This window comes from Leuresthes tenuis, unplaced genomic scaffold (genome assembly GCF_036924035.1).
Source record: "Leuresthes tenuis unplaced genomic scaffold, fLeuTen1.0.hap1 SCAF_5, whole genome shotgun sequence".
NCBI lineage: Eukaryota > Metazoa > Chordata > Actinopteri > Atheriniformes > Atherinopsidae > Leuresthes > Leuresthes tenuis.
In genome coordinates, this window is record NW_027325359.1 from 9,809,348 (window position 1) to 9,836,011 (window position 26,664).

Sequence of the window (26,664 nt, forward strand, 5' to 3'; positions counted from 1 at the left end):
CCTCCCCGTTCTCTGGAAGGAGTAGATTTGTTGGCAGACATGTGTGGGCGACTTAAAAGAAAAAAAAGAAAGAAAAATCTACAGACATCCACATCAAGCCTAGGTTAACAAGACAAAAAGTCCCGCTCCATGCATCTGTAGGAAATGAGAGCAGGTCCATGGTACTGAGCACCATTTCTGCTGCTCTCTTTTAAAATTCTGTTAAACTGAGGCCACAGATGTGACGCTGTAGTTGGATACAGCGTCACATCTTTAATCTGTCCTTTTTATACAACACTGTCATGTAATCTCCATCTAGCAACCCAGAGAGCAGGTGGAGAGGCAGGAAATGAAATCAGTGCTGTGTCTCTGCACCAGGTGTCACTTCATTAAAATGGGCACTACAGATGTAGAAGTAAATGTGATTTATGAACGGGCGACAATAAAAGAACCCCAGGTAAAGGGAAACCATTGTAGATGACAGAGATACCTAATGCTCTGTGTCCTACCACAGCTTTACCAGTGTTTAACAAAGGGCAAGGAAACACAAACAATTCTCTCCCTAACATACAGCCTTTCCTGCTTAGCATCTAGATTTACAGTTACGGTGTGTGCAAGACAATTAGCTTCTAAGCATATCTGTTTTTCATGTTGTAAGTGAAGCAAAAAAAAACTGCATTTACTGTTACCAGAAGAAGAAGGCAGTATGCATGACCTCGAGTTACTGAAAATTACAAGCACTGGATGTTTGCAGCTGTTTTTAATTTTCTCTTCATGCAAAATTCCTTTTCATAACACTTGCTGTAAATTGGAATGTGGAATGCTTGTGACAATTGTTAATATCTGCCAGATCAGAAAACAAGGTTTACTTGGGTTCACTGGTGATCTTCGTTCTATCGCCAGCATCAAACACTGTGGAGATCCTCCTCATTCCAGCAAAATAGCTCTAGCCAGTCACACCATGGACAAAGAAGATCAGAGGGTGTCTGGAAGAGAGTCTTGTTCTTGTGGAGTGGGATATTTGTGGATTGGACCTGCCACCCACAGATGCCTTTAGATTGGCATCTGAGGGCTTTGGAGGTTAGGTGAACATATCAGATTCTTTGAGTTCATTAAACCCTTCCTAAGACATTTTTGTAAGGACAGCTGCTTTCTTTCTAAGTGAGACTACAACTGTACAGGAATATCCATGCCATATAGGGGGTGTGACTTGTCTACAAAAATGTTAAGTTAGGTGGCAGGTGGCAAAATAATATGGATGTGAAAACCAGGATACAGGTTTTTCCAGCAGAACATTGCACTGTAAAAAGTGAAGATAAGATAAGTGTCACTTATCTTTCAGTGGTTTTAATGTTGTGGCTAATCAGTATATAAATTCTAAGAAACAAAACTAAGGGCCATAAATCCTAATCAAATTGAAGGAGTAAAGCTGCAAGCACGTTATAATAATATTAAATATAAAAGGCACCTATGACATACTGGAGTGCCCTTATGGATTGCACACAGTTTACATTCCTTGAGTTTTCATTGCATTAAAATGAGCAATATAAATAGAAAAACACAATCGGTGCACTTCATCACCCCAATGGCATATTGCAGCACCATGTTATTACAGCAGCCCAGAAGGTACAAACTAAAGACTAGCCCTACGCATCACCTGTGCAGGAGGTACACAACTGGCCAGAACAACAGCGAAGCAGCCAGAATGGCAGGTATTGTCAAATTTGGCACACAATATTCATGCCATTTTTAACCCTGCATGTAAAAACTGATGTCACCAAACATAAATCTGGCATTACAGACATAAACAAATGACAGTATTTGCTGCAAGGATGATTTCACTTTGTCAATAGCACCATGTTTCTGTCACTCTGAAATTCTCCCAATTTTCATATACAATAATAAATTTAATCACCTTGATCTTAAAGTAGTATAAAGCTAGAGGTTACACAAGGCTGTGGTGGTTATCAGTGTCGCGTCACAGCAAGAGGGCCTTGATTTGAATCTCAACTGGGGCCTTTCTGTGCAGAGCTTGCATGTTCTCCCCATGTATACATGGGTTTTCCATGTACTCTGGCTTCCTCCCACCACCCATAAACATACATGTTAGGTTAATTGGTGTTGCTAAATTGATCTTCGTTTGTCTCTATGTGGCCCTGTGACTGGCGGCCTGTCCAGGTTGTACCCTGCCTCTCGCCCAATGACAGCTGGGATTTAGCCCCTAAACCTAATCGATTACAAATCTAAACAGAATTGCATAAAACATAAACTGTGTCAGCCCTATCCAAAATAATTTTCCACACATGGGACTACATCTTGATTTTCCTGTTTGGAATTTTTGAGTTTTATGTTGTGTGGGACCTCAGTCACTACTAAGATGTTTTGGAAAGTAATGAATAGAGGCTGTACAGTTGCTTACTCATAGGAGAAGCAATGGTACACCTCCCCCTTCCCAATTCTGAAAAACTCAGATTCCAAATGATTAGTTGCATACTCCTATGGGACTGAGAAGCTGAAGAAGAGAATGTGTAATTCAATTAGTCCCACGATTCTGCTCAAAGGGGGGCAGACATATCCATCTTCGTAAGAGAACCAGGATATGGAAGCCTGGCGTATGCACAGAAAATATTGGCTGCACATCGTGCTGTTGGTCTGATTTTGATTGTTTCTCTTGTTTAAAGACTCACTGCTGGGAACAAATAAACCTTCTCTTGTCTCTTCTTTCTCCTTGCGAAACCAAGAAGTTCCACCTTAAATACCGTTAAAAACCCTCATCTGTACAAAGAGGTTGAGGCTAACAGAAAACAGAATAAGCCACATTCAAAGTAATGCCTCTGAGCCTTTGCCATGAGTCAAGGATGCTGTCTCCCACTGAACTTGCATACAGATCGCTTTTTCAGAGCACAGCCTCCTCCACTGTCTCTTTGTCCCTTCTCCCAGTCGGGGATTTATAAAGCTGCACAGTGCCTCACTCCATGAGATTCTTGTAATTTATGACAGCCTTTTCCCAGGCAGAGAGAAATCAAATCAAACTGTAAATATAGTGCATGTTTCCCAGTATGAGCTCCTCACATAGACCATAGATCACAAATAAACGCCAGAGATCCTGACAGTCATTAAATAACAGCATCAATAATGTCACATGTGGCAGAAGTACATTTGATTTTGGATTATGAAAAAGGGCAGAAAGCATGGTTAATGAATGAGACACACCAGAACCCAACCAAAGGAAATGAAGAATTGCCAGAGGCATCAAGCGGCAAATCAGCCAATTCAAACTATTTTCAAAGAGGGCATAGCCCATTGTGGTCGTTAGCACCAGAATGACCCTTGACCCCAGGCTGGCACACACACCTGGTTACGTTATATGACACCATCTCAGCCAGACTGAAGGGAGAAGTGTGTCATCTCTGGGGTGTAGCCTCACAGGTGTAGCATGACCACTGCGGGTGGGCAACCACTCCCCATTAGCGGCAGATCCATCAATCTATGTGTCCGTGGAAACTGAAGACTCAACAGAGAGAGAGGCAAACAGCTGCCATATAGTGGACTGAACAGATGGTAATGATGGCACAAAGTCAACACAGGATCATTTTTAACCTCTACACTGCATCTCAATTTGGGCGAAGCGTAGATACATGTACATGCAACATTGTTCGGGACTAACTCTCGATCTCATAAAAATGCATTTCAGACACAGTCCCATGTGCTCTCTGACTGTTGTCTGATTTCTGCATCGCATGTTCTCTTATGAATATTTGGAGAAGTAGACTGAATGCAATTCATTCAGATTCATCAGGGTGATAAATGGTTTGATGTTTTCTTGATGAAAGAGAATAGTTCCTGCTGTAGAAGAGCCTTTTAAGATCAGCTAATTAAGTTTATTCAGTGTCGCAGTTTGCCATAAATATTGCGCACTCCCTGAATGGGATTTCATATATATCTCTATATATAGATATATATACAATTTATATAAAACATTTAATGTGCTTGACTGTGTTTGCTTTACTGTATTCACAGAAGACACATAAAAATAAGAGACCAGTAAACAAGGGTTTTTTAACAAAAAAAATAAAAAGGGATAAACTGTGTATACCTGGATGCTTGGCTTGCAAGATGCTATGAGTGTATTTATGTGTCAGCACAGTGTATCCTGTCATCCAAACTCATATCATGAACATCACATATGCCATGACAAACAGGGCAGTATTTCACTAGGGAATTAAACACTGGAGTCATGCAGGTAACTAACAGTTTCTAACTTGTTTCCAGAGATATGTGGCTGTATTTTTAAAAAATGAAATAATGTGATGACGTACTGTCAGATACCAACATTATTTAGTGCCAGACTGAACTGTATGCTTGCTTGAGACGAATCTTCATGATTAAATTCAACATCAGCTATAATGGTAGGAAGCTGGGCTACTTTTTTGTGCCTTTATCTCTGCCCATACAGCAAAGCACAATAAGGGATGCCTAAGCTACAAAGCCATTACTTTGCCCAAGTAGGAGCAGCTTATCCAATTATTCTTATATAGACTTATAGCTGTCCAGATACGATGCTTTCACCAAATGAAAAAGCAAATCTTGGGAATTTGAACACTGATGATGATGCCTGTGAAAAAACGCCTTCTAATGCTTCATCTGCTTAGGTTTGTTCAACATGATGCGTCATCTGTTACAAATCAAATTCAAATAATTGTCATACAAAGACTTTTGATGTTTGATTTTTGTCTTCTATGTCAATGTAAGCTTTCTAAAAATGAAATCATCCATCTAATTATTATGAAGAACAACCATTTATTTGAAATGAACAGAGGAACATAAAAATATATATGTCTGTTTGCCTTTTAGGCTTCATTAACAAAAGCTACACTTCTCACATGTCATGCAAAATCAGCCAGTCAGTCAATTCCATCAAATGTTGTAAATCAATGTTGAAATATGACACTTCTCTGAATTTCACTTAGCTTTTTTCACATACAGGTGAATGAAAACATGAAAAGGACCTCAAATAATTACAATCATACTGCAGGTTTGTACACATTAAGTGTGGCCATTTTCCATGAGAAATTGTCATTCATGTTGTACTGAAAAGGAAGGGCATCATAAAAGAATGGCCGTTTCTTCTGATGACACTGACCACATGATTCAGAGCTGTAGATTGAATTAAACAATGCTTCAATGAACAACATGATTAACAGCCTAACTGTCTTACTGTACTGCTCGTGTTCACAATGAGCTGAACTATTGTTCAGTTAGGGCCAGGGAAGAGGCGAGAGCTTACTGGAAGGCAAGCAATCAAATAGCCACAGCGATGTACACATGATATGATCTGTCAGTTCTGTTGACCAAGCCAACATATTCTGTAGCATGCAGTTGCTTTTCTTTGGTGATCTATTGCGTTATATCAGTTACTGTACTTGTACAAGATATATACTACTATACTAATTATGTGCTCTGTAAATACAGGAAGCATCACTGAGAAATAAAGGTTTAAAGGTTTAAAGTTAAAATGATTAATTAGTTAGTTGAATTAAATGTCATGCAATCTTCATGAATGGAATAATATGTGTGAATGTAACGGTAGATAAGAAAACATGCTGAGACACCAGCAGTCATTAGAATGTTCTGTTTAGACACAGTTAGGGGAAATTAAACACAAACTCGGTTGCTTCAAATAAAAAAAGAAAATCATCAATTTGGATTGCCACACAATGCTTGTTCCGGAGGAAGTCAACAATTTATATTCAGCTCTCGTTCAGCACCGAGAACAACCGTATACCAACAAACAAGGTTACAGTGTGAAACATTAGATCTTGTATAATGAATGCACGACTTGAATTAAAATTTCCTAATTTACTTAAGATGTTGTGCCATCGGGCCAGGTGTATTTATTCCCACAGTGATTACTTAGTATTTATGTTGCACTCGACCCAGAGGATCAGCATAACATCTAAGGTTGCAACAATACACATATGAGGTCAGATGATTGGCAGCATTATAATTAATGATGCTAAATATCATACTTAAGAGTGGCAGTTCACTTTGGAAGTTTTACAGAATGTTTGTTTTACACAACCATACAGTTAAAACCACACAGTAATAGTTACTGTTGTGTCATAGAATCTGAAATCGTGATGCTATTATCAGTTGTATCAGAAAGAGGTCATTTTAGACACTCAAAACTTAGACAGTTGAGTCATAGCACAAAATAATTTGTTGTGACCTGTTGGTACACAACCGACTTCTTTTTAAATATCCAGGTGACATTTAGTATGCTACGTGCAAAGCTGAGTAAATTAGGTACAATGAGTTAATTGGACAACCGTCTTTGTCGCAGTTTAGATGCATGGGAGCAGAATCAAGACTATGCCATGCTGTGGGTTGTGTGAGTAAATTTTCAAGATATTCTGCTGCTTCTAACTTTATCTGGAGGGAATCACTGTATACGTTAGTAGAGCAGAATTTACTGCACTGATGTTGTCTTTAATGCCACTTTTGTCAGATGACACTGTTGTTATGAAGTTATATTTTAGTAGAGCAGAGCTGGAAACAGTCTGGAAACACTTTCAGTCACCATTTCTGATGCGTTAAGCTATGTGGCAAAAAGCAAAAAAATATGCGAATGAGTGAATTGGGAATTGGGAATTTGGCTGCATTCGTATGCAGTACACTTACACTATACTGGTGATGGAACTTTGGAGCATGAACTAAGCGCCGAGGCCCATTTGAAGTGATTCGATCCCCAATCGCATTATCTGGGTGATTTAGTCTGGTTTTCAAAGCTTCAATTGTGTTTTATTTTGGTTGGACTAACATGTTAACTAATACCAGGAAAGCTAATGGAATACTGGTTGAAATTGGTTCAAGTTCAACAATCAATTTTAAGTACTGGAAGATGCAGTTATCACAAATGCAACAGAGTCAGTAAAACAAAGGCATTTGTAATAGTTGTCATGAGCTAATATGGGTATCTAAGGTCGACCTTTAAGCGTAAGGTTTTCAGAAACAGAGAAGGCGATGTGGCACACAGCAGTGAGAGAGACTTAAGTTGTCCTATAATGTTTACAGTTCAGTTATTCATGTTGGGTTAGGGTTTTTAGGTAACTTTTCTTTGAACTTTGTATGATACGAAATGGTGATAAGTTGTTGCAAAATATGCATCACTGATCATAGCTTTCTTATTGTGGACTCAACATATCCTCAGTAAGCACTGGATTTTAAGAAATCCATGACCGCATCAATCTGTGAAGGAAAAATATCCTGAAAAAACAGAATGAGATGGATATTCTTTTTGAATTATATAGACTGATAAGTCAATGATTTTTGTGAACTTGTTGTTACAAAGAGATTTACTTACCCTAGAAGAGGCCCACATCTTATAACATAAAAACCTTTCTATTTGATGCAGAAGCACTTAGTATATTACACACCCCAAAAGTCTACCCCTGCGTCAACTTCATCTTTAAAAGCAGAGCAATGAATGTAATTCTAGATACTGCCATCCACAGAGGGAAACCAGAGAATCTCTCTGTCCTAACCCAAGGTCACTGCACTGCTGATGAGCTGCATATACAGGGCAAAAGTAACACAATCACTTTACAGCTTTCGGTTGCAAAAGGCACTTCTGTCAGGCTAATATCAAAGGATTCTGGCCAGAGTGTGACACAACAGGCCACAGCTCTCCTTTGAGAAGAACTGAGGGACTGACACCACAACACTCCATAACCCTGAGCTCAGAGACAGGGAGAGCTCTGCTTCGTCAGCAACCCTAACAGCCTGCACAGGATCAGAGCAGAGGATAGCAGTAATTTCAGTGCTTCTCTTCAGACAGGGGATTCCTTTCCCCCAGGCCATCAGCAAAACAGCCTGACAGCTGCTGTGTACACAAAGGACATGATGGCCTGCAATTAACCTTGATGTGAAACCACTTCCTCATCAATGATATCAACAATTCCATCCATCAGCAATGTAATTTTATTTATGTAATGTGTCTGTACCTCCATAACAATCACCTTGAATTCTGTGTACATATCTGGATCCCTGTGTTTGAGAAGCTAGAAAGGCTCCGGGTGTTTGCACACTGGCTTTCGGTTGTCTCGATCGTGTTCCTATGTTTTGTTTTCTTTCTCTTTTCAACATGTTGGCACTGATTGTTTTCTGTACCTGCTCCTGCCACAGGCATCTCTCCAGTATTTGCTCCATAGATCGTATCTTCTGTGCCACAAAATAACAATTCACATTAAGAGAATTTTAGCATCATCTTGGCTCCAAAGTATCAGCTCTGGTAACATTTTTTCCTCTAATGAGGGAGTGAGTCATGATGTAAATCTATCACATAATTCATGTCTTAACTGTACTGTGTTACAGGACCCTTACCACTCTGGATTTGGCTGTGATGTATCTGTCATGCAGATCGATGATGGCAAGTAGCTTAATCACTAGGATCTCTGCCCCACTGTCACCGACCTCTGTCTCCTGTGGCGTTCCTTGGAGACCCCCTGCCAGTAAAATACACATTCAGTATGCTCAAGAGGGGAGAAAACCTTCATAGTCTTTGAGATGATTCTTCTGACATGCTTTCATATACTCGTCATGGAAATATTCCCATTAGAAATAACAATGAAAAATAACTACATTGGTTGTTGTATTTAGAAGAGTAATTACAAATGTCCTTTTCATTACAGAACAGCCATTCAGAAGACTGTTATGTCCTTTTGAGGATAACTTCAAATACAGTTCACACAATTACACAGTCTCTGGCAGGAGATGCTCAGAGCACTAGCAGTGTGCTTACAATAGAGTACAGGGGAGCTGGGCAGGCTCCAACAGGGTGACTATTCATTGGCCACATGCAACCATTATAACTTAACAAAGACAGCAGTTTGTGCTTTAAGAGCAGAGGGAAAAATATTGTCCATACACGTAATGTAGCAGTGGCTCTTTTGCTGAAATGCAGAGCATAGCTAAAAGACTGTGTACATCACATGATCTTCAGCAAAGATATCACATGATGTTTACTACTGATAATCAGTTTGTCTCAAGCAGGGTGGGTCGAATTCTTAGAAATTCCAGTTTCCAAAGACCAAAGCAAACACGTTTTTACGTTTAACTTAAAAAATTCTGCATCTGTAACATCGTTCCAAACACCCGCTAAATTACACTTTACAATCACAACTGCATCCTTTTAAGAGTATGAGATTAAGTAGTGAGTCAATTGGATTTTTATTTGCATATATTCATAAATCGAAGCAGCCAAGCAGAAAAAATAAGTAGACAGCTGTTTATTTCGGCTGACAGCTGGTGCTCAGGGAATCCTCAGATCACACGTCCTTTCTTAAATGCCACAAACCTAATTTAGGACCACGTTTCAAGTGCAAGACAGCAAAATCAAACCTGTTGTCTGCTGCTTCGAACTGGTGTCTGATTTGACCCGCTGATAAGTGCCACAGGCAGTGCTGTTGCCACTGACCTGAACCACGCTATGCCAGCATTTACTGACCTACTTCTGGAGTGTGCTTATGCATCGCTGACACTGTCGCACCACTTTAAACCACATGTACAGTAAATACTTGGTATACACTGTATCTGCCACCTCTGCCAGGCCTGTGAAGATTAATTCTGAGTGGAGAACCACTTCAACTTTGATGGGGTGCTTTCAATAAATCATGTGATGTCCAGCATCAATGATGAAAAAACAACAACAATGGAATTTCATGTGTATGCACATACTGTATGAACAACTTTGCAGGGTCAAAAAAGGAACATAGAAAACGTTACTATAAAGCGTCACACATGAAAGAATCACCTGATTCTGAATGCAACAATGTCATATAAAACAGCTCTCAATCAAGTGCACAGCCAGTGCCTCCTGATTACATTATTATGTTGAATCAGTGGGATTGACCAATCTTCAGATACTGTGGTACACTGGGAATGTATTTAGCCTTTGCTAAATAAAATATCACCCATCCTTTAAAAATTGACCACCTGCCACATTCATCTGTTGGGGAAAATACAAGTTTTTATGATTTCAGATTGACGCGCTTATATGGATGTTAGAATAGCAGCCAGCTTGTTCATCTACGCTTCGCTCTACATAGCCATATCTGGACGGAAGCCAGGCCCTAAAGAGGCTATGATCACAGAGACAGCGGTGAGAGAAAAAAAAACATAGATCCATTTCCCTGGTAAGCGCGCAACACAAAAGGCTGGGTCACAGCGACGGCAAGGGGTGTGTTTTAGTTTCCACCTCCTACACACTCATGCATTAAATATGGTTCAACAATCGCACTCTCTAGTGACTCTCAAAGCCCTTTCTTCCCACCCTCCAACAGAACATTTCCTGGGGAATTCCGACCAGGAATGTATTCTTGATGACGGAGCAACTGCAACAGCTGAGAGGAAAATCATTTTGCTAATGATCAGTAGAGAACTACAGCTGAGGGTTTGTTTGTTCTGAACACTTTATGGCTAAATACACTAACAAGGAAATGAATGACCTTGTTATTGTTATTCATGCAACTGTGTGGGAATTGGATAGCTCTCTCTAGGTTGCAAAATCCAAATAAAAACTGACTCCATGAGGGCAATGGAGAGCAAGTCATGGTTCAGACATGACTGTCTGTATATTAGGCACTGAACTGAAAGTGGGGAATTTCTGACTGACAATCTACACCAACATATTGTGAAATGAAGTTGTTCTAGCAGATACTCTTAATGGGTTCCCATAATACGAAATCACTGCTGTAATGGCCTCTTCAGTGGCTGACAATGAGTGGGAAAAGGCAGCATTTAAAGTGTGCTTGGTTTTAATTGCCACTGCTCTGCAAAATTGCTGTATTTAATATTTCAAAAGCTCAGATGAGAAAAAAAAAAAGAATGGAACCCCGATAGAAACTACAAAAATGTAATACTTTCTGTTTCAGTTTTGAAACGTTCTAGTTTCCTCTGACCTACAAACAAATGTAACCTTAATTAAAAACCCTTATCTTGTGAAAAGCATCTAGTGTTTGGTTTGATGGAAAAGTCAGTTGCCTCTGGCACTTGTATGCTCAATGTGAGCTTGTGACATTGGCGCTCCTGTGTTCTAATTATATCTCAGTACGGTGATGTGGGAAAGTGCGCAGAACCCATTGTCGATGCCTTCTTCTGTATCAAACACAGATAAGCAGAGGACTTGTACTGTGAAACAACAGGCGCAGCATGAGCCACTCTGGTGGTTCAGTATTTCTGCAAAATGAAATAATCATATCCAAAATGTTATTTGCAAACAGTGTGTCCATCCGTAGATGCCAAAACAAACACATGTACAAACAGTAAGCTAATCTGTTGTGGCTAGTTACACCTTTACATTAATCTTATAAACACTCAAACTAAGTCATGTTTACAGTTTGAAACCATTTTCTAGCACTGTGAATTTTGGAAAACATTCACTTTTGGCATATTTTGCCACAAAACAACCCTAATTCTTTTACACTAAGGGATGCATGTGTTGATATATTGATGTGAAGGATTCAAGTATATTACAGATATACAAGAGCTGCCTGCATTGGGTCTTTCTATATTTGCTGCCTACTATTATTAACACATAAAGAAATGTAGCAGTTGTTGTACCTCACATCTACTGCAACGACAAAAAAAGGGTTCAATAACTCATCGCTCATTTTTCAAATCTTACTCTGGCCTGAGGATAAAGATACTTCCATTCAAGTATGGCAATTGTTCTCTGCCTATCAAAGTAGAAGCACACTTCAGAATATTTTTAAATGTGTAACTATATGACCAAACCAGCTGTGAACATCAAACCAGTTTAGATTTATTCATATGTATGCACACTTTTCAGAAAGACCAGATATGCCTAACAAGAAAAAAGCCATTTGTATGTCTTTCACAGTGGGACTACCTGATCTCATGAAGCAATGATAAAAAGTAACTGCACAATGCTGAATATCCTGATAAATGCCAAAATGTTTACATGTTTTGCATCATCGGTGCCTCAGAATTGCTACAGTGGGGCTCATTCACATTGTCATTTTGTGCATGCCTTCATCCCACTCTCCCCGGTGCCTTTACTGTACCACCAGCGAACGCATTCTTAAGATCGGTACTCCCAGTTGGAATCGAGCCCAAGCATGTCAGTGCTGTGTAAAGCCATGCAGAATCACAGCTGTCAGCATCATGCTGAGGCAGCATGACCTTTCGAGCTACATCACTCAGGTAAAACAAGTCCTACCCTCAGCCGAATTCCCCGATATGGCACGTTTATCTTTCAACTGACCCTTAATATCAAGGAGGTCTCTCATGGCCAATACTCAGCTGCTCTATGGTGTAAAGAGGTGGGGTGGATTTCTTCAAACTTTTTTCTCGTAGCAGCCAAAAGCATTTTCCAGTATCTATTGCTTTAGTGGATCTGCTCTAACTCTAATACATTAATTTCACCTGCTAATGTATAGTAACCATTCATGAAATGTCAGGAATTGCACTCTGGGTTCCCTCACTCCGGAGTTACCGACATGACATTTGCTGCCCTGTATCTGTGTGAAACAACCACATGTCCCAGCTACATAAAATACCTCTTTACACCATGAACCTCTACAGTAGTGAGGCAGGAGCCCTCCCAGCAGAAGAAATGTTCTCCAGTTCGAGAACACTCAGCCGTCCTGCTGGCATCTCTGAGAATATGAGGAGAATGTGCACTATGAACTCTGCAGGAAGGCAGGTATTGGGCAAAAAGAAGGAATTTTGCCTCTGGAATAAATACAATACAAGACTTTTATCACTAGAACGATCCAAAAACAAGGCTTGCAAGTGTAAAGTCTTAACATGCTGACCATTGTAGCTTATCCTCGTCCTCACCTCACATTTTTGTTGGCCTACTGTAAATCATCAGAGGTTAGATCCTGCATGCCCACTAATCTCCCACCGTCAATGTCAGCTTTGATGTTGAGCCGATCCAGATAACATTCAGGTCAAGTCCAAGTTACTGTACAGCACATTTCTTTGCGCAGCCGAAAGGATGCTGGAGCTGAGGGGCATTAGTTGCCTATCTAGCCTAATTCCAAAGCCCACAAATCGGCAATCCTGACTATTCAACATGCAGCAACAACGCCAAACAAGTAGGTCAATGAAATATTCATCTAGTTACCTCTTATCTGTCAATGTCAAAAGCAGTCAACCACATATTTGGTGAAAATTAGACTTGTCAGGCTTGTAATGACGCACCAGATGGAACAAATCGACCGATGGCAAATCCAAAGAGGAACAATGTGATGGCAGAGTTGGAAAACACAAACACTGATCATGTGAAAAAGGTCGCCTGCAGACTGTTAACATGAAATGTTGTCAGCGCTTCTGCTGAGCCAACACCGAGCGGTCCGCCTCCCAGTAGTGAGACCTTTTTTTTGGAGGAACAGCACCTTAAACAAAAACGCCAGGGTTGGAAAGACACTCGAAAACGTCTCATGTACAAGAAAATAGGGCGCAGACCTACCTGATGACTCTTACTCGTTAAAGCATGCGAGTTGACTTGGATGTAGGCGAGGCGACACACACCACAAGCGGGTCAGCTTAGCCTGCCTGCCTCCTCCACGGCATCAAGCCCCTCCTCGTTTATCGTACAGCGAAAGGAGATGGGAGCTTTAAAAAAAAAAAAAAAAAAAAAGGGAAAACGACCACATTTCAATGCGGCGCAAAGAGGAAGCGGCGTCACCCTCATCCATACACATCATTTAGACATTTGTAGCAGGATCAAGAAAGATTGAAAAGATTCTAATGGGTCGAGATGTGCAGTCCTGATGGATGAGATGAAGCTGATAACGATGCATAAAAATGACATATTTGAATGACTGACTACATTTTGAACACGCTTTGAATGTCTTCCAAAACCGTGTCAGGAGACCAGCCGTCAGTGTAGGAAGATCCACACTCCCTCTTCCCACACATGATAGGAAAACTGAGGAGGAGGTGGTTGGTGAGTGTGGGGAGCAGTCTGTCCACATCTTATGTTAACCATAGGCTACATCACCACAACCAAGCACGCAACTCAAATATATGCCATCGGCAAAGAGTGTGCATCTGGTACGATGTTTATAAACGCATTCACCCAGATTTTTGAGTTTATTTCTAAATGATTATTATCTTTGAGTATTTTTATACTGATGATTTTTTTAAAAAATGAATAAAACTCTTTTAAAAAAAATTTATGGTTATGAATGGATTTAGAAATTGCTAAAGACAAATTGTGTAATGTCTTCAGTATATTCAATGTACTAATCCTATACCTCCCACTCAGTAAGCCAAGTGTATAAAGCTTTGGTTTCCTGAGCACATATCGCCTCCTAGTGGAGATATGAAAGCATTCACAGTCAGGTTGAACAGGGACATTGGAAATACGATTTGGGCTTATGAATAAACACAATCAATACTCATTAGGGAACAAACTGAAATGAATTGTTCATATGATATTAAACTATCTTGATGATGCTTTTACCTTCTTATGACTTTCCTATATGTTTGTATTAGGCAACGCACTCAGCTGCTGTCAATAAAAATCTGCAAGATGCAGTGGTTAAAATAATTTATTTTAGATAGCATATTTAGGGTTTAATTCGAAATGTATACCTAATATTCTTACTGCCTGCTGGTTTGTATAGTGGTTTGTACAGCACACTTGAACTACTGATGAGATCTGAGGAGTTGGGAAAACATTTAGGAACCTGATTTAGGAAACCTTCCAAGAATATTGTTACCCCTGACATCACCAGGTCTGTCAGTGCCAGGTAACACATGGCAACCGATATACTCCACTTGAACCGTGTCCGGTGCAAAGTGGAGCTTTTATCTTTATATTTTAGGATTTGTCCTGTATGAAGAGACACTTGAAGCCAATTTACGAAAGTATCAAAAAGACTATCTTTGTTGAAGAGGCAGGTCATGGGAGCGGAGGAAGAATAGACACAGGTTTGTTTTTGTCACTCACACCGTTTGAATCTGCATTACATTATATGTTCATCCATTCATTCATTTATGGAATGAATGAAGTAAATACCAACTTATAGCTGTTCAAACAACTAAAATGAGCAAAAACCTCTCAGTCAAGCATCAATCTTTTTTAATCCAATACAGCTGCTTCACATCCCACCACAAGAGGGTAGCACTGACACTAAATTAGTTGAACACCTAAGGAGCAATGTGCACACAAATAGATGCTAACCCTGTCAGTTTTGCAGACATAAACCTGAAAACCTAGTCTGTTTAAAAATGAGAAATGGATCTTGAGACATTGGTAAAGTCATGGTGTTAAATGTTTTACATCACCAAATTACCCAAAGAGTTATAAACTTCTATTTATATATATATTTTTTTTTTTAAACAAAATCACAGAAATATTTATATATGTTTATATGTATGGTTCAGAATTTTTCTTATTAGTTTACCCTGTTTATGTTCAGAGAACATGGTCTTACAGACTTTATATGTTAAATGTAGGAAAAACAAACACAGATTACAAGTCTGCTGTCTGTATAAAAAAAACTTGTTCACCTTCAAAGCTTATCCAGCCGGACAGCACAGTATCTACTAACAGGGGCTTTGAGTGCTGGTGTGATTTGGATATTTCCATGGGAACCGGCAGCAGAGAGAGAGAGAGAGAGAGGGAGGAACCTGTTTGAGCAGCACAGGGGGCGTGTTCTAGATTTATTGGTTTCCTACTTCATTTAAACTGCCTTCAACTCTCAAAACGCAAGATATGCTGACCCTCTGTCCGCTGTCAAGAGAGCCTCACAACTTTCTCTGTCTCTCTCCACCGTAGCTGGAGATATCAGTCTATCCTGCCTGGGACCAACTTGTACATTATCTATATCTTGAAAGAATAAGGTAGGAAAACCTTGATGCAAAGTTAATGAAAGTTAATGTATAATGACATGCTTTTGCTATGAATTTTCTTTTTCTTTTCTTTTTGTCTTAAAACACAATGTTAAAACCACTATATATTTTCTTTTTTTACAGAGTGTCCTAGCTATACCAAAAAATCCATGTGGATGGTGGAGAAGATTCGTGTGTCAGTAGAGAGATCTAATCTGCCTATGCCATCAGCAGAACTCAGCTTTAAATTTAGTGACATTATGTTAGGAGAAAAAGCTGACAAATCCAAAAGGATTTCTTTCTGTCCAAATATCATCACCCCTGACAACATCCCAGAGTTCTGCATCCCACCAACCATCCTAACCCTGCAGGATATGAAGAATCCAGAGCAGAGGGGAACAGCGCACGGTATCAAGGTGCCTCCTTGTGGGAGGACAAGCCCTGAAACAGAAGTGACATTCCATGAGCCAATCAATCACAATCACCACATTATTCAGGTAGAAAGTGTGGATGAGAGCCCCTGTGATGGCTGCAGTGATGAGGAGACTACCAATGCAGATCCCCAGAGCCAGGCTGCCTTGTCCCTTCCACACCTGGCCAAAGCCCAGACCAGTTACGGCTTCTGCACCTTACTAGAGAGCCCACACACTAGGAGGAAGGAGTCGATTTTCCATTCTGATCCAGGCTCTTCTCCCCTGTTGCTGCCAAGGAGTCGATCCAGTGTGTGCTCCAAAGTGTCCCCCTCCAACTCACCTTCATCGTCACCCTCCTCATTCAGCCTTAACAGCCTGACCTCCAGGCTTTCCCCAAGAGGTTACACCCTGAACCGGCAGGCCCCTCTGGACAGTGATACAACTTCCTCTACCGAATCCTCTCCTTTCAGCTCACCATTGCTGAACAGGTGCCCTGCCAAGTCTTCCCTTTTTAAAGCACTGAGCCATGAACTGTTGTTGTCAAGAAACATGAGGAAGGCAATGGTGTCAAGGAACAATTCCCTGTCCACAGATGAGGGCAGTTCCACAGACAACAGTCCAAATGTCATGAGGAGGGCATCAGAGGGGTTAGCTGAAGGCCTGCCAGGCAACTACAGCCTAGCACCGCCGAACATCTTCCCCATGGACTTGACACTGCACAGAGAGAGAGTAATGAAGGAAAGGATGGTGCCCATAGGAAAAGATGGCAGTCTGAGACTCTCTGCAGAGTACTGTCCAGATAACCAAAGACTACGGGTTCGACTTATCAGTGCAGAGGGCCTTTACCCTCTTTCTGTGGACCCCAAGCTTATCAACTGCAGCATCAGCCTGTCTCTGGTCCCTGGAAAGGTCCAGAAACAACGCAGCACAGTCATCAGAAAGAGCAGAAATCCGATCTTCAATGAGGATTTCTTCTTTGATGGTATCTTGGAGGAAGACCTCGGCCAGCGATCACTTCGCTTTAAAGTGGTGAACAAAATGTCCACCTTGAAAAGAGATTATCTCCTTGGTGACAGTGATTTGCTTCTTTCAAGCATTGTATCTTAAACTTAAATGCTTAATTAACAGTTTACTTGTGTACTGAAATATTTATTTTAATTTTTGTATTGTAAAACAAGATTTTCTATTAAATTATGACAAAAATGAGAAGTTTGTCTTGATTACATGGCTTTTTGCTTGTTTCATGGCTTTTTTGTAACATTTCACAGCCCAATCATTTTTTCAGACTTGAATTCTGATTACAAGGTTTCCTCCATAATGACAATTAAACCATATAGAAAGAGCTGGTCAATCTAATACCTTACAAACATACAATGAGCAAATGTAAATGAATCATTTACAGGTTTTCATATCTTGGTTTGTTAAAGAGCGTACACCATCAGCTGATGTCAGACAGCCCCCATCTCATGTTTCCTCTCAGCCTGTTGTTTTCACCCTGATCTTTTCAAAGATTAAAAATATCACTAGAAACCAGAAACCTTCACAGGGTGTTTTCATCATTGAGTATGCAAACTTCAGTACACGATAACCTCTGTTTTTGTTTTTTAGACGTGAAACAGAAGATGATGTGATTTTTCATCAATATAACCTGAACCAATAGAGATGATTTCTGAGTAACACGTGTTTCCTCAAATTCTAGTTTTGGATAATATTTTAAGATAATATTAGTTTTAGATAATATTTACAGGCTAAATCTGTTGAAAGTTTGCTTGATTGATTGTAATCAAGGTTGTATCTTAAAAAATCACAGTTTTGAAGCTCAGTATTCAAAAGAGAGAAAAGGGTAAGCCGTATAGCTTCAGCCAACTAAAGAACCCAATATATATGTATATATATGTATATCTATTTATATATATATATATATATATATATATATACAGTTATGTATATATACATATTCGCCTAACTGAATGAGGAGGCAGCCTGCAGACACAGGACGAGTTTATACTGCTGCTTTCACAGATAAAGATCAGGCTTAAAAGAACCAGCTGCCACCTCGACAACTAGTTAAAGATTAATAGGTTTCTCAGAGCTCAGAAAAGCTCTGACGGGGGACTGACAAATGCTTTGGATGTACAATATGGTAAAACAACATACATTAATGTCCAAAAATGGGAAGCATTCACAAATACATATCTGTATTATTAACAAAGCTATCATAACGCTTTACTTGGAGATCAACTTAAATTCTAAACAGCTATGGTGACAAATGCTATTTAATGAAAAAAATATATATACTAGAATTTGCAGTTTGAATTGTGCTTCTTAGAAAACCCTCAAAAACAGCTCATGATCCACATTCAGCTTGAACTACAGATTCAGTGTAGTCTTAGTCTGCAATCCAATTTCAATTAGAAATAAGGCTCTAGTGTTGATATGCAGGCTTTGTGGTAATTATATATAAGATCATCTAATTTCATACAAAGAAACGTTCAAACATTCTACAGAGACTACCAGAATGTTTTCAGATCATGTAAGGAGGCTGATGCTTCTGGACATTTTATGTATTGACTCAGCTGAAACGTACGTAGCCTGTCATAAATGATAGTTACCTGTAATTCCCTGCTCTTGTTAATGACTGTTGTGGAGGGATTACTAAAGATAACTCTTCAGGTTATACAGTATTCTTTGTCTCTGAGCCACACTGGTGTAATCCATACACTGGTCATTTTCTGTCATTGAGTACAGAATAAAAACATAAAAAATGGCTTAACAGCCACTGATATAATTTTTTCCCTAATAAATAGGAATCACATAATATGGGCAAATACATCCTTTACAGACTCTTCATTGGTGACTCTTTGCTATATAAAGTGTGCGTAGAAAGTCTGATCCTATTTATTCACCCTTTCAATCTCAGTCAATATTAACATCTTGTTTACATTAAATGTGTGATTGATTGACTATGTTTAAGAAAATACGTTGCAAATTTGAAATTTTCATTACAGTTTTCCGTCCTGAATTTACCTGGTCCCTTGCTATGTAAAAATGCCATTCGCTACTTCATTGAAGCACAGCCAACAAAATAAAATGGAGCAGGCATCACTAACCTTTTTAAAGAAAATAATTTGCATGTAATTTAGGGGAATTGTAGTGGACAGTTTTTAGAGTGGGTTCAATAAAACCCCTGCCTCTTATTCGTTTTTAAAAAGTTGCTATTTCATCTCTAATTCACTGTTTTGTTTTAGTGGAATTGAAGATGTCAGTTTAAGCTTTTTTTGTGTGTTTGTATTTGTTTATTCAAAAATATTCCCTGGTGTCACTTATCCAGAGTTAAAAAAAAAAAAGATAGTTTGTGTAACTGTGCACCGTGAAAGTAAAAGCTCAACTGGGGAAGTACGCTGGCATAACCTCAAGTGTCTTAAAATAGTTGCCAGGCTACCTTTATTCAAACAGTATGACTTTGCACATCTAATGCACATTTACAACATGCATTAGAGGGGAAGATAGAATTGACAACAAATTCATTTAGTAGTTGTATTGAACTACAATTCAATATTATTCAGCTCTCTACTTGCATTTAAATGTATTTAGTGTTCAATAGGTTCTTGAAAGGGAAAGAAAAATGTTTTCATAACAAGATATGCAGCCTATCCCTTTCCCCAGCCATATCTCAGTTGTCCATTTTACAGCTTCCCACGTAAAAGAGTCTGTTCAAACCAGTTCTCTTATCTTGTTTTCTGTTTTTCCAGGCTCCTATTTTGGTCCAAAAAAATTTGATATACACGTTAACATGTCACATGTTTCAAATATTCTTAAGAGCTCTAGGTAAGAACTATTTGGACATCCAAGTCCAAGTGCAATTTTGAAATTATCTACAAAATTCCCTTTTTTGTCATTGGTATAGTGTTGATGTTTATTACTTTTGAGCACCTGCATGTACATGACCAACAATTTATCTTTTCTGTTTGAACAAAAACATGTAAACTTGATACAAAAAGATGAATCTTCTCCAGTTTATCAATAATGATGTTTTTTTTAGAAGATTACCAGGTTTAAATAGATTAGTATATTCCGTGATGTCAGTGGTGCTGAGAGAGATTGTTGTTTCAGGGCCATGATGACATCACTGTTTTTTATGACCTTCTATTAAAACGAACACTGCACTCAGTTCAGCTTTGTACCAGATTAGTGGGAGTAATGAGAGGGCAATCTAATATATTTTAACTTCATCATTACACTGAGGGCAAACCAGGTAAGCTCAAAACCAGACCTGACTGACACAGACACAGAAAACACAAACACTGGCAGCATTCCGTGATTACTATTGACGTGTCATTGACTTAAAACAAATTGGAGTCTCCAACATTTATACCCTGTGTTAAGAATTTTTTATCAAAATAATGTAAAATTGAGATAGATTTGATCCTGAGATGTTCCTTCCAAAAGAATGATTTGCTTGTGTGTTGGTGCCTCAAAAAAAATGATAAAAAACAAAGTTTAATTACACAAATCATTTTCCCGGTCTAAATATAGAACCCTGTATATTAACCTTATTTCTGGTGTCACACTGACTGCTCAGGTCCTTCAGTCTGTCTTTGTGCCTTTCATACTAAACTGACTTGTGTAACCACCTGACGTGGGTTTTCTGTAAAGACATTTACAATTTTTGATAAGACCAAAAACAGATTGTGGTGTATCTGCACACAGCAGACTCATCCCTTAGCCTGTGCACCTGCCTTGTGTTACACCACCCACTCAATCACCTCTGGCACTGCATGGAGCTGAGTCCAAGCGTGATCTGTTTAGCACATAAACACCAAACATTCTGTAGGTTAGACTTCCTCACATCAGATCAGACTTATGTAAACAGAACAAAGGTGATTGAACTGGCTCAACCCTGTGGAGATGCTGAGATTCTACATGAGGTTTCCAGGTGGTCTGGCTTGGGTAAGCAGCTCCTAACAAGCATTAACACTTAGTTATTGGCTTCTTCGCAGTGAGCAAATATAATTAAGATGTTAATAACGTATTATTAAGAAACACTGTACGATACACTAGCTACATGTGTTCACTGGTCAGTCAAGCCCGTAATATGTCTGATCATATTCAGGAGAACAGCATGCTGGTGTGATGGTTAATTGCATTAGGACATGGATCAAGATGTAGCTTGCGCAATATTGTCCAAATAGCCATTACACACTTAGGCAAACAGTCCATCATGACACAGGCCTTGTGAAAGGTTTGTGTGGAAGTGTGTGTGTGCAGAGAGATATGTGATTGTTTGACTGGGGCTAATTTTATCCCTACTTAAGAAACACTATGACCTAGAGTTTGTTTTACAGCTACTTTTAAAGGAAATTTGTTAAAACAGCCACATAACAAATATATATAAGATAAAACAAAATAAGATGTGACTCAGATGGAAAGATGACACCGTCTTCCTGCCTGTCCTTCATTGTTTTTCCTCTTCCAGAAGCACCTTCCACTCCCATGGCAACGAGGCCCAGCTCCAGGGGAAACCATGGAGATCCTGCCTTTCATGTTTGAGATGCTTTTATTTCAACACATAAGTTGATACAGGCTGTCCCCGTCTATTTGATTCAGATGCACCTCAGCTTCAGTCATGCTGCCGCTTGCATCCAAAGCCAGCTGTCAATGGATGTGTCACATGCGTCTGAAATAAAGAGGGTCCGAAATACGGGTAATGCTCTCTGAATACCTCTCTCTAAATGGAGGAAATCCATTATATTCTTTTATTCTTCAAACTATTCCATACACATACTGTAATATGTAAGCACTCTGGTCCAAACTGTTTGCCAGAAAACAAGTAAAAAAAACTACCTCAGTGCCTCCTAAAGCTGCTTGAATGAGGGGTACTATCCTTGCTGTGCATGGATAATGTTATTAGCCAGTACGTTTTTTCCAGCCTGTATGCAGACATTCTGGTGCTAGATCAGCTTCTCTGAGTAACTGAGATAATGAGACGCATCTGGGTCTGTCCATGTCATTTTTACTGTCCTACAACAATCTACTAACACGGACAACATCCAGACAACATTTTGACATATCAAAAAAGTTTGAAATGCACAGCTAATCCTTCATTTAGGGACAAATATGTCATTGTTAATTTAATCATCATGTACACCCATGCAGAGAAAATTCAATGTAATATGTATTTATTGTAATCAACCAGAGATACCACAAAAAGTTTAATTTACAAACCATATTTCCAAAATAGTAATAATATAGATAGATAGATTTAGTATAGTAAGAGCCAAAGAAAGGCAGACAAGTTTAAAGCTTATATATGTGATACCATTCTGTCAGCAGATTGGTGACAGATTGAAAATTGAGCATCCATCACTGTTTTAGGACCTTATTTTCTAAGCTGTGCAAATTATTATCTGAGTATGTGAGTGTAAAGTGCTGTGGGTAAGACTGCACTGATCTACAAACACAGGTGCAGCTCATTTCAATAAAGACCAAAGCAGCCTACAGAACGCAGAGTAAATTAGCGCAGAGTAGCAAACTTACAAACCCGTTGATAATCAGGAGCCTGTAGTTCAAGCACTCAAACGCAGCTTGTTTTTGCATCAACGCAGGACATACAGGTATGAACCTGATTATCTGTTGAGATAGAATATTCAAGAACTGCTCTTTGGGTCAGATTTAAAAAAGATGTTTTTGAGGTCTCCTTTGAAAGATCAACATGGCCATGCATGTCATGTTTCAATACTTTCAATTGTTTGTCTTTTTCTGGTTCAGAATAGAAAATCAAGAGTCATCAACCCCTTCATATTCCCTGAATTTTGTGCTTTGAAAGGGAAACTCTTGAATAACACTGCACTAGCGGCAGCTCACTAGTCATGGACATACTATTTCTTTCTCTGAATATTTTCTGTGAAAAAAAAACACAGATGAAATTATTTCTTCATTTAATTCTGGGTCTTTTATTTAGATCTATTATGATGCATAATCATGCCAACGGAAGCAGCTGATTGAGCTTTTCAAAGCTAAGTAAAGCCTCGAATAAGACCCTAGGTTCAGACGAGTTGAAAAGGAGACGTCTGGGAAGCAGGGCAAGAACAGAACAGAGAAAGGAGGAAGTTAAACCGTTTCTGTTTAGGTCATTATTGGAATTTTTTTAGATGACTTGCAGAAAAATGATCGGGCTTGGGCCTACGAAAAATATCGGGAAGGTATATTTATTCTTAATACACTATTATTTATTACATCTTTAAGAGACTTCCACAACTTTGTAGGTTCAAATTTGATAGAATCAAAGATCGTTTGAAATTTGAATTACAGATGTATAGTCCATACAGCTGCCATGCTTTGGGTTCTATTTGCTCTGTAATTGTATGTAGGTGAATACTTTACTTTACTTAAGTAGTCATTTTTGAAATGGTTTTAAATGGCTCACATTGTGATGTGCATTACTTGCAAATAAAATTCAGACTCACCAACAAATGCTTCGTTTAAAGAGCAGACTGTGCAAGGACGAAATCTGGTGTCATCACACTGTACTTGGATACAGTATCAGGGTCAAACTGTTGCTCCATTTCAGTGTTATTCTTTTATAATAGCAGTATCTCACAAATGTGGATTAGAGTAGAGTAAGGTGATATAAGTTAACTCTTAAAATCTTAATAGTTCACTAACTGATGCATTTTAAGATTTAGGAGGCTGCTTTTTTTTCTTGGTTTTTGAGTCATTAGTGATCTCAGACACCCAAATATATGTTCTTAAGTAGAGAAAAAAAAGGTATCTTTCCATAATATATCCCATTGAAGACATTATGGTGTCTTAAAAGCTGTTCCCCAACACTGGAAATCATTTTTGTAAGACGTGTTTGATAAAGATTTCTTCAACTTGTCTACTACTTTCAGATAATCCAAACCTCTGTTGCTGGTAAATTTACTGATAAGATTTAGATGCACTGAGCAGAATTGAGTAATTGGAAACGATAGACTTTGTTTATGGCTATTTTAATAACAGTATCTTAGGTGGTAAGTTGTGTAATTTAGAGTAGATATGGAAAATCAAGTATCACATGAACAGGTCGTTCATATGATTCATAAAAGGGCCGTAAATAAAACTGAAGGCAGATTAATAAAATGTCCCACAGCCTGCTGTGTCATTTAACTAGAGGTAAACATTGGGGCTAGGTGATGGTTTTTTTATTTGCCAGTTTGTTATACTTGGCAAGTAACCAACACAGACCAGGGCAAATTGCAGTCTTTCTTTTTTTTATTTTTTATTCTTAAGTGTTTGCAAACTCTAGCCAAAAGAAAACAGTTGACTGTTTAGAAGAGCTGACTTTAACCACAAAACATTCACACTCCGTTATCAGATGCTGCACTTTCAGTATAGCCTGTACATCAATTTGAATGATTCTGCACTTCAAGAAATGAATAGTAATAGGCAATAGGCTAATAGCTAATAGGCTAGAGATCAAAAAGCTTTTTTACGTACAGTCTATGGATAGAGTTTAGCTTTTTATCGAGCTGAGAAGACCTGCTTTATCAACATTAATCCAGGAAGGACAACTGCTGTCAAAACTGTGCAACCCCCATTGTTCTGTGATCTAATCTTCAAAGTCTGAGACCAACCCACTGTGCAGTTTTGTTGATAGATTAGATTTTTTTTATCTCGTCAGTACTTTGTGGAAGAGAATTGTGGGTAGCCCAAACTAATGAGATGTAGCGGCCTTGACAGACTGACATTCGGCTTTGATTACAAATGTATGTATTTATATTTTGCAAGTAAAACTACGGAGTGACAGGAATGAAATGTTAATTTTGTTAGTTGGAATCAAGAAATAAGCTGAGCTTCATATTCTGTTGCAGGTACAACGTAGCCTACAATTTTTGAAGATTTTAGATTGAAAAAGACTAAATATGCTAACACATGACATTGTGCTATTTAATTTCTAAAGCAGACATTACAGTTAAGGCAGTTAGTTGAAAGCTGTAGGTCGTCTGATTGATACCTATCAAGCTGCTTTTTTTGTATTGCTTCGAGTATCAGCATGTCATTAGAAAGCTTGTCCTTCAGCAGCCTCAACTCATGTAACTGAGAGTAAAAGAAGCATATGTTCATATTCAAGCATTATCAAGCTTGACATTCCACAACAAGAGGACATACTTGGAATTTTCCAAGCTTTGGTCAAGGCAGCTATCCTCTTGGAGCGTGAAATTATCAATATTCTCTACTCTGAAACACATACTGACAGATCTCAGATGTGTTAGTTTGAACCGCACTAATGGAGAACATTTTTTAAATCTTATTTTCATTTTATTGCCTGTCTTCAGACTGTGAGCGAAATATTGTGTCCTCTTCTGTTTGGAAAATCCATTAGCTGTGATCTCTTTGTATTGCGGAGTTATGCCACTGTAAACTAAAAGTTGATGCTGTAGTTTTGTGTTTTGTTAAAATGTGGGGTTTTTAAGACTCCTCATGAGCACAGGGAAAATATGACCACTGGTCTGCACAAACCCATTCACGTATAGTTTCCTATATTACTAGTTCGTATTGTAAATTTGTGGCTCTTTGCCGTACGGGTATTGAATTGTAATCAAAGTCTTATTATTTTTGGTGTAATACAATATGTTGTTTCAACACGGACACTGCTACGTGTGCTTGTGCAATAGGCACTTTGTAAGATGAGCTATATCAACGCAAATTAACTGAAAGACATCATGCTCCCTGAAATATAATCTGTTTTCATTTTCCTTGACTAATCAGTGTGTTATGTGTGTCTGGTATATTTCACTCTCAATCAACGGTGCTTGGATGCACAGGTTTTTTAGAAAGTTGTTGTTAGCATGCAGAGTCTGCATGTGTGCAGACACAGAGAAGGACATTCATTCAAATCAACAACACAAAGCCCCGTAAGACTAAAAAGCAAAATCTTCAACATTCTTTACATGGAAGCTGGATTCTTGCAAGATCCAGACAGTTTCCTAAAACCACTGGGAACATTCTTGAGTGAATAAAATACACTTAGGCAACAGAATCCTGTAAGTCTCATCTATATTGCAACATACAGTATGTATAAAGAAGAAATATACAATATTGTAGTGTCAGTTTTCCAGTAGCTCAATATGTCAGTTTGTAGTTTGTAAAATATGTTGCTCTCATTTCAGGTTATGTTTCGGTAACTCAGAGTCACAAACAGTAGGGTGAAAAAATATTTATTCAATTCATGGTTGTTTTTTTCACTATTAATGAGAGTTTTTATTTCAAACATGAGTTGATCATTTGAAATTTAAGCAAATTGTTAAGGCTACTCCACAGTCTAAATTATGTGAAGAATTAATCAATTATAGCAACTGTTAATGATTAATTTTCCATCGATTAACTGATTAACTACAATGATGCATGTTCTGCATGTGGCGTA

General features: G+C 38.7%; 2 protein-coding genes across 4 annotated transcripts in view; one reads left to right on the forward strand and one right to left on the reverse strand.

The window, feature by feature from the left end:
- The window catches only part of tln2b (talin 2b), an 80,484-nt gene extending 66,919 nt beyond the window's left edge, over positions 1-13,565 (reverse strand). For 2 of the 3 annotated variants that reach the window (XR_011915795.1, XM_072385865.1), the window contains exons 1-2: positions 13,475-13,565; positions 8,362-8,483 (exon numbers count right to left, since the gene is read on the reverse strand). The gene's annotated coding sequence lies outside the window, so the exon portion shown is untranslated. The remainder of the gene's footprint in view (positions 1-8,361; positions 8,484-13,474) is intronic. The other variant, XR_011915796.1, reaches the window with a different exon arrangement.
- A 2,158-nt stretch (positions 13,566-15,723) lies between these two features.
- c2cd4a (C2 calcium dependent domain containing 4A) lies at positions 15,724-17,391 on the forward strand. The gene is made up of 2 exons (XM_072385215.1): positions 15,724-15,858; positions 15,991-17,391. The coding sequence occupies exon 2, from the start codon at positions 16,017-16,019 to the stop codon at positions 17,364-17,366; it is 1,350 nt and encodes a 449-aa protein (XP_072241316.1). The 5' UTR covers positions 15,724-15,858; positions 15,991-16,016; the 3' UTR covers positions 17,367-17,391.
- Positions 17,392-26,664: the final 9,273 nt, after the last annotated feature.

Excerpts from the sequence above, each read along its gene's own strand:
- c2cd4a (XM_072385215.1), top strand. The coding sequence starts at position 16,017 with ATGTGGATGGTGGAGAAGATTCGTGTGTCAGTAGAGAGATCTAATCTG.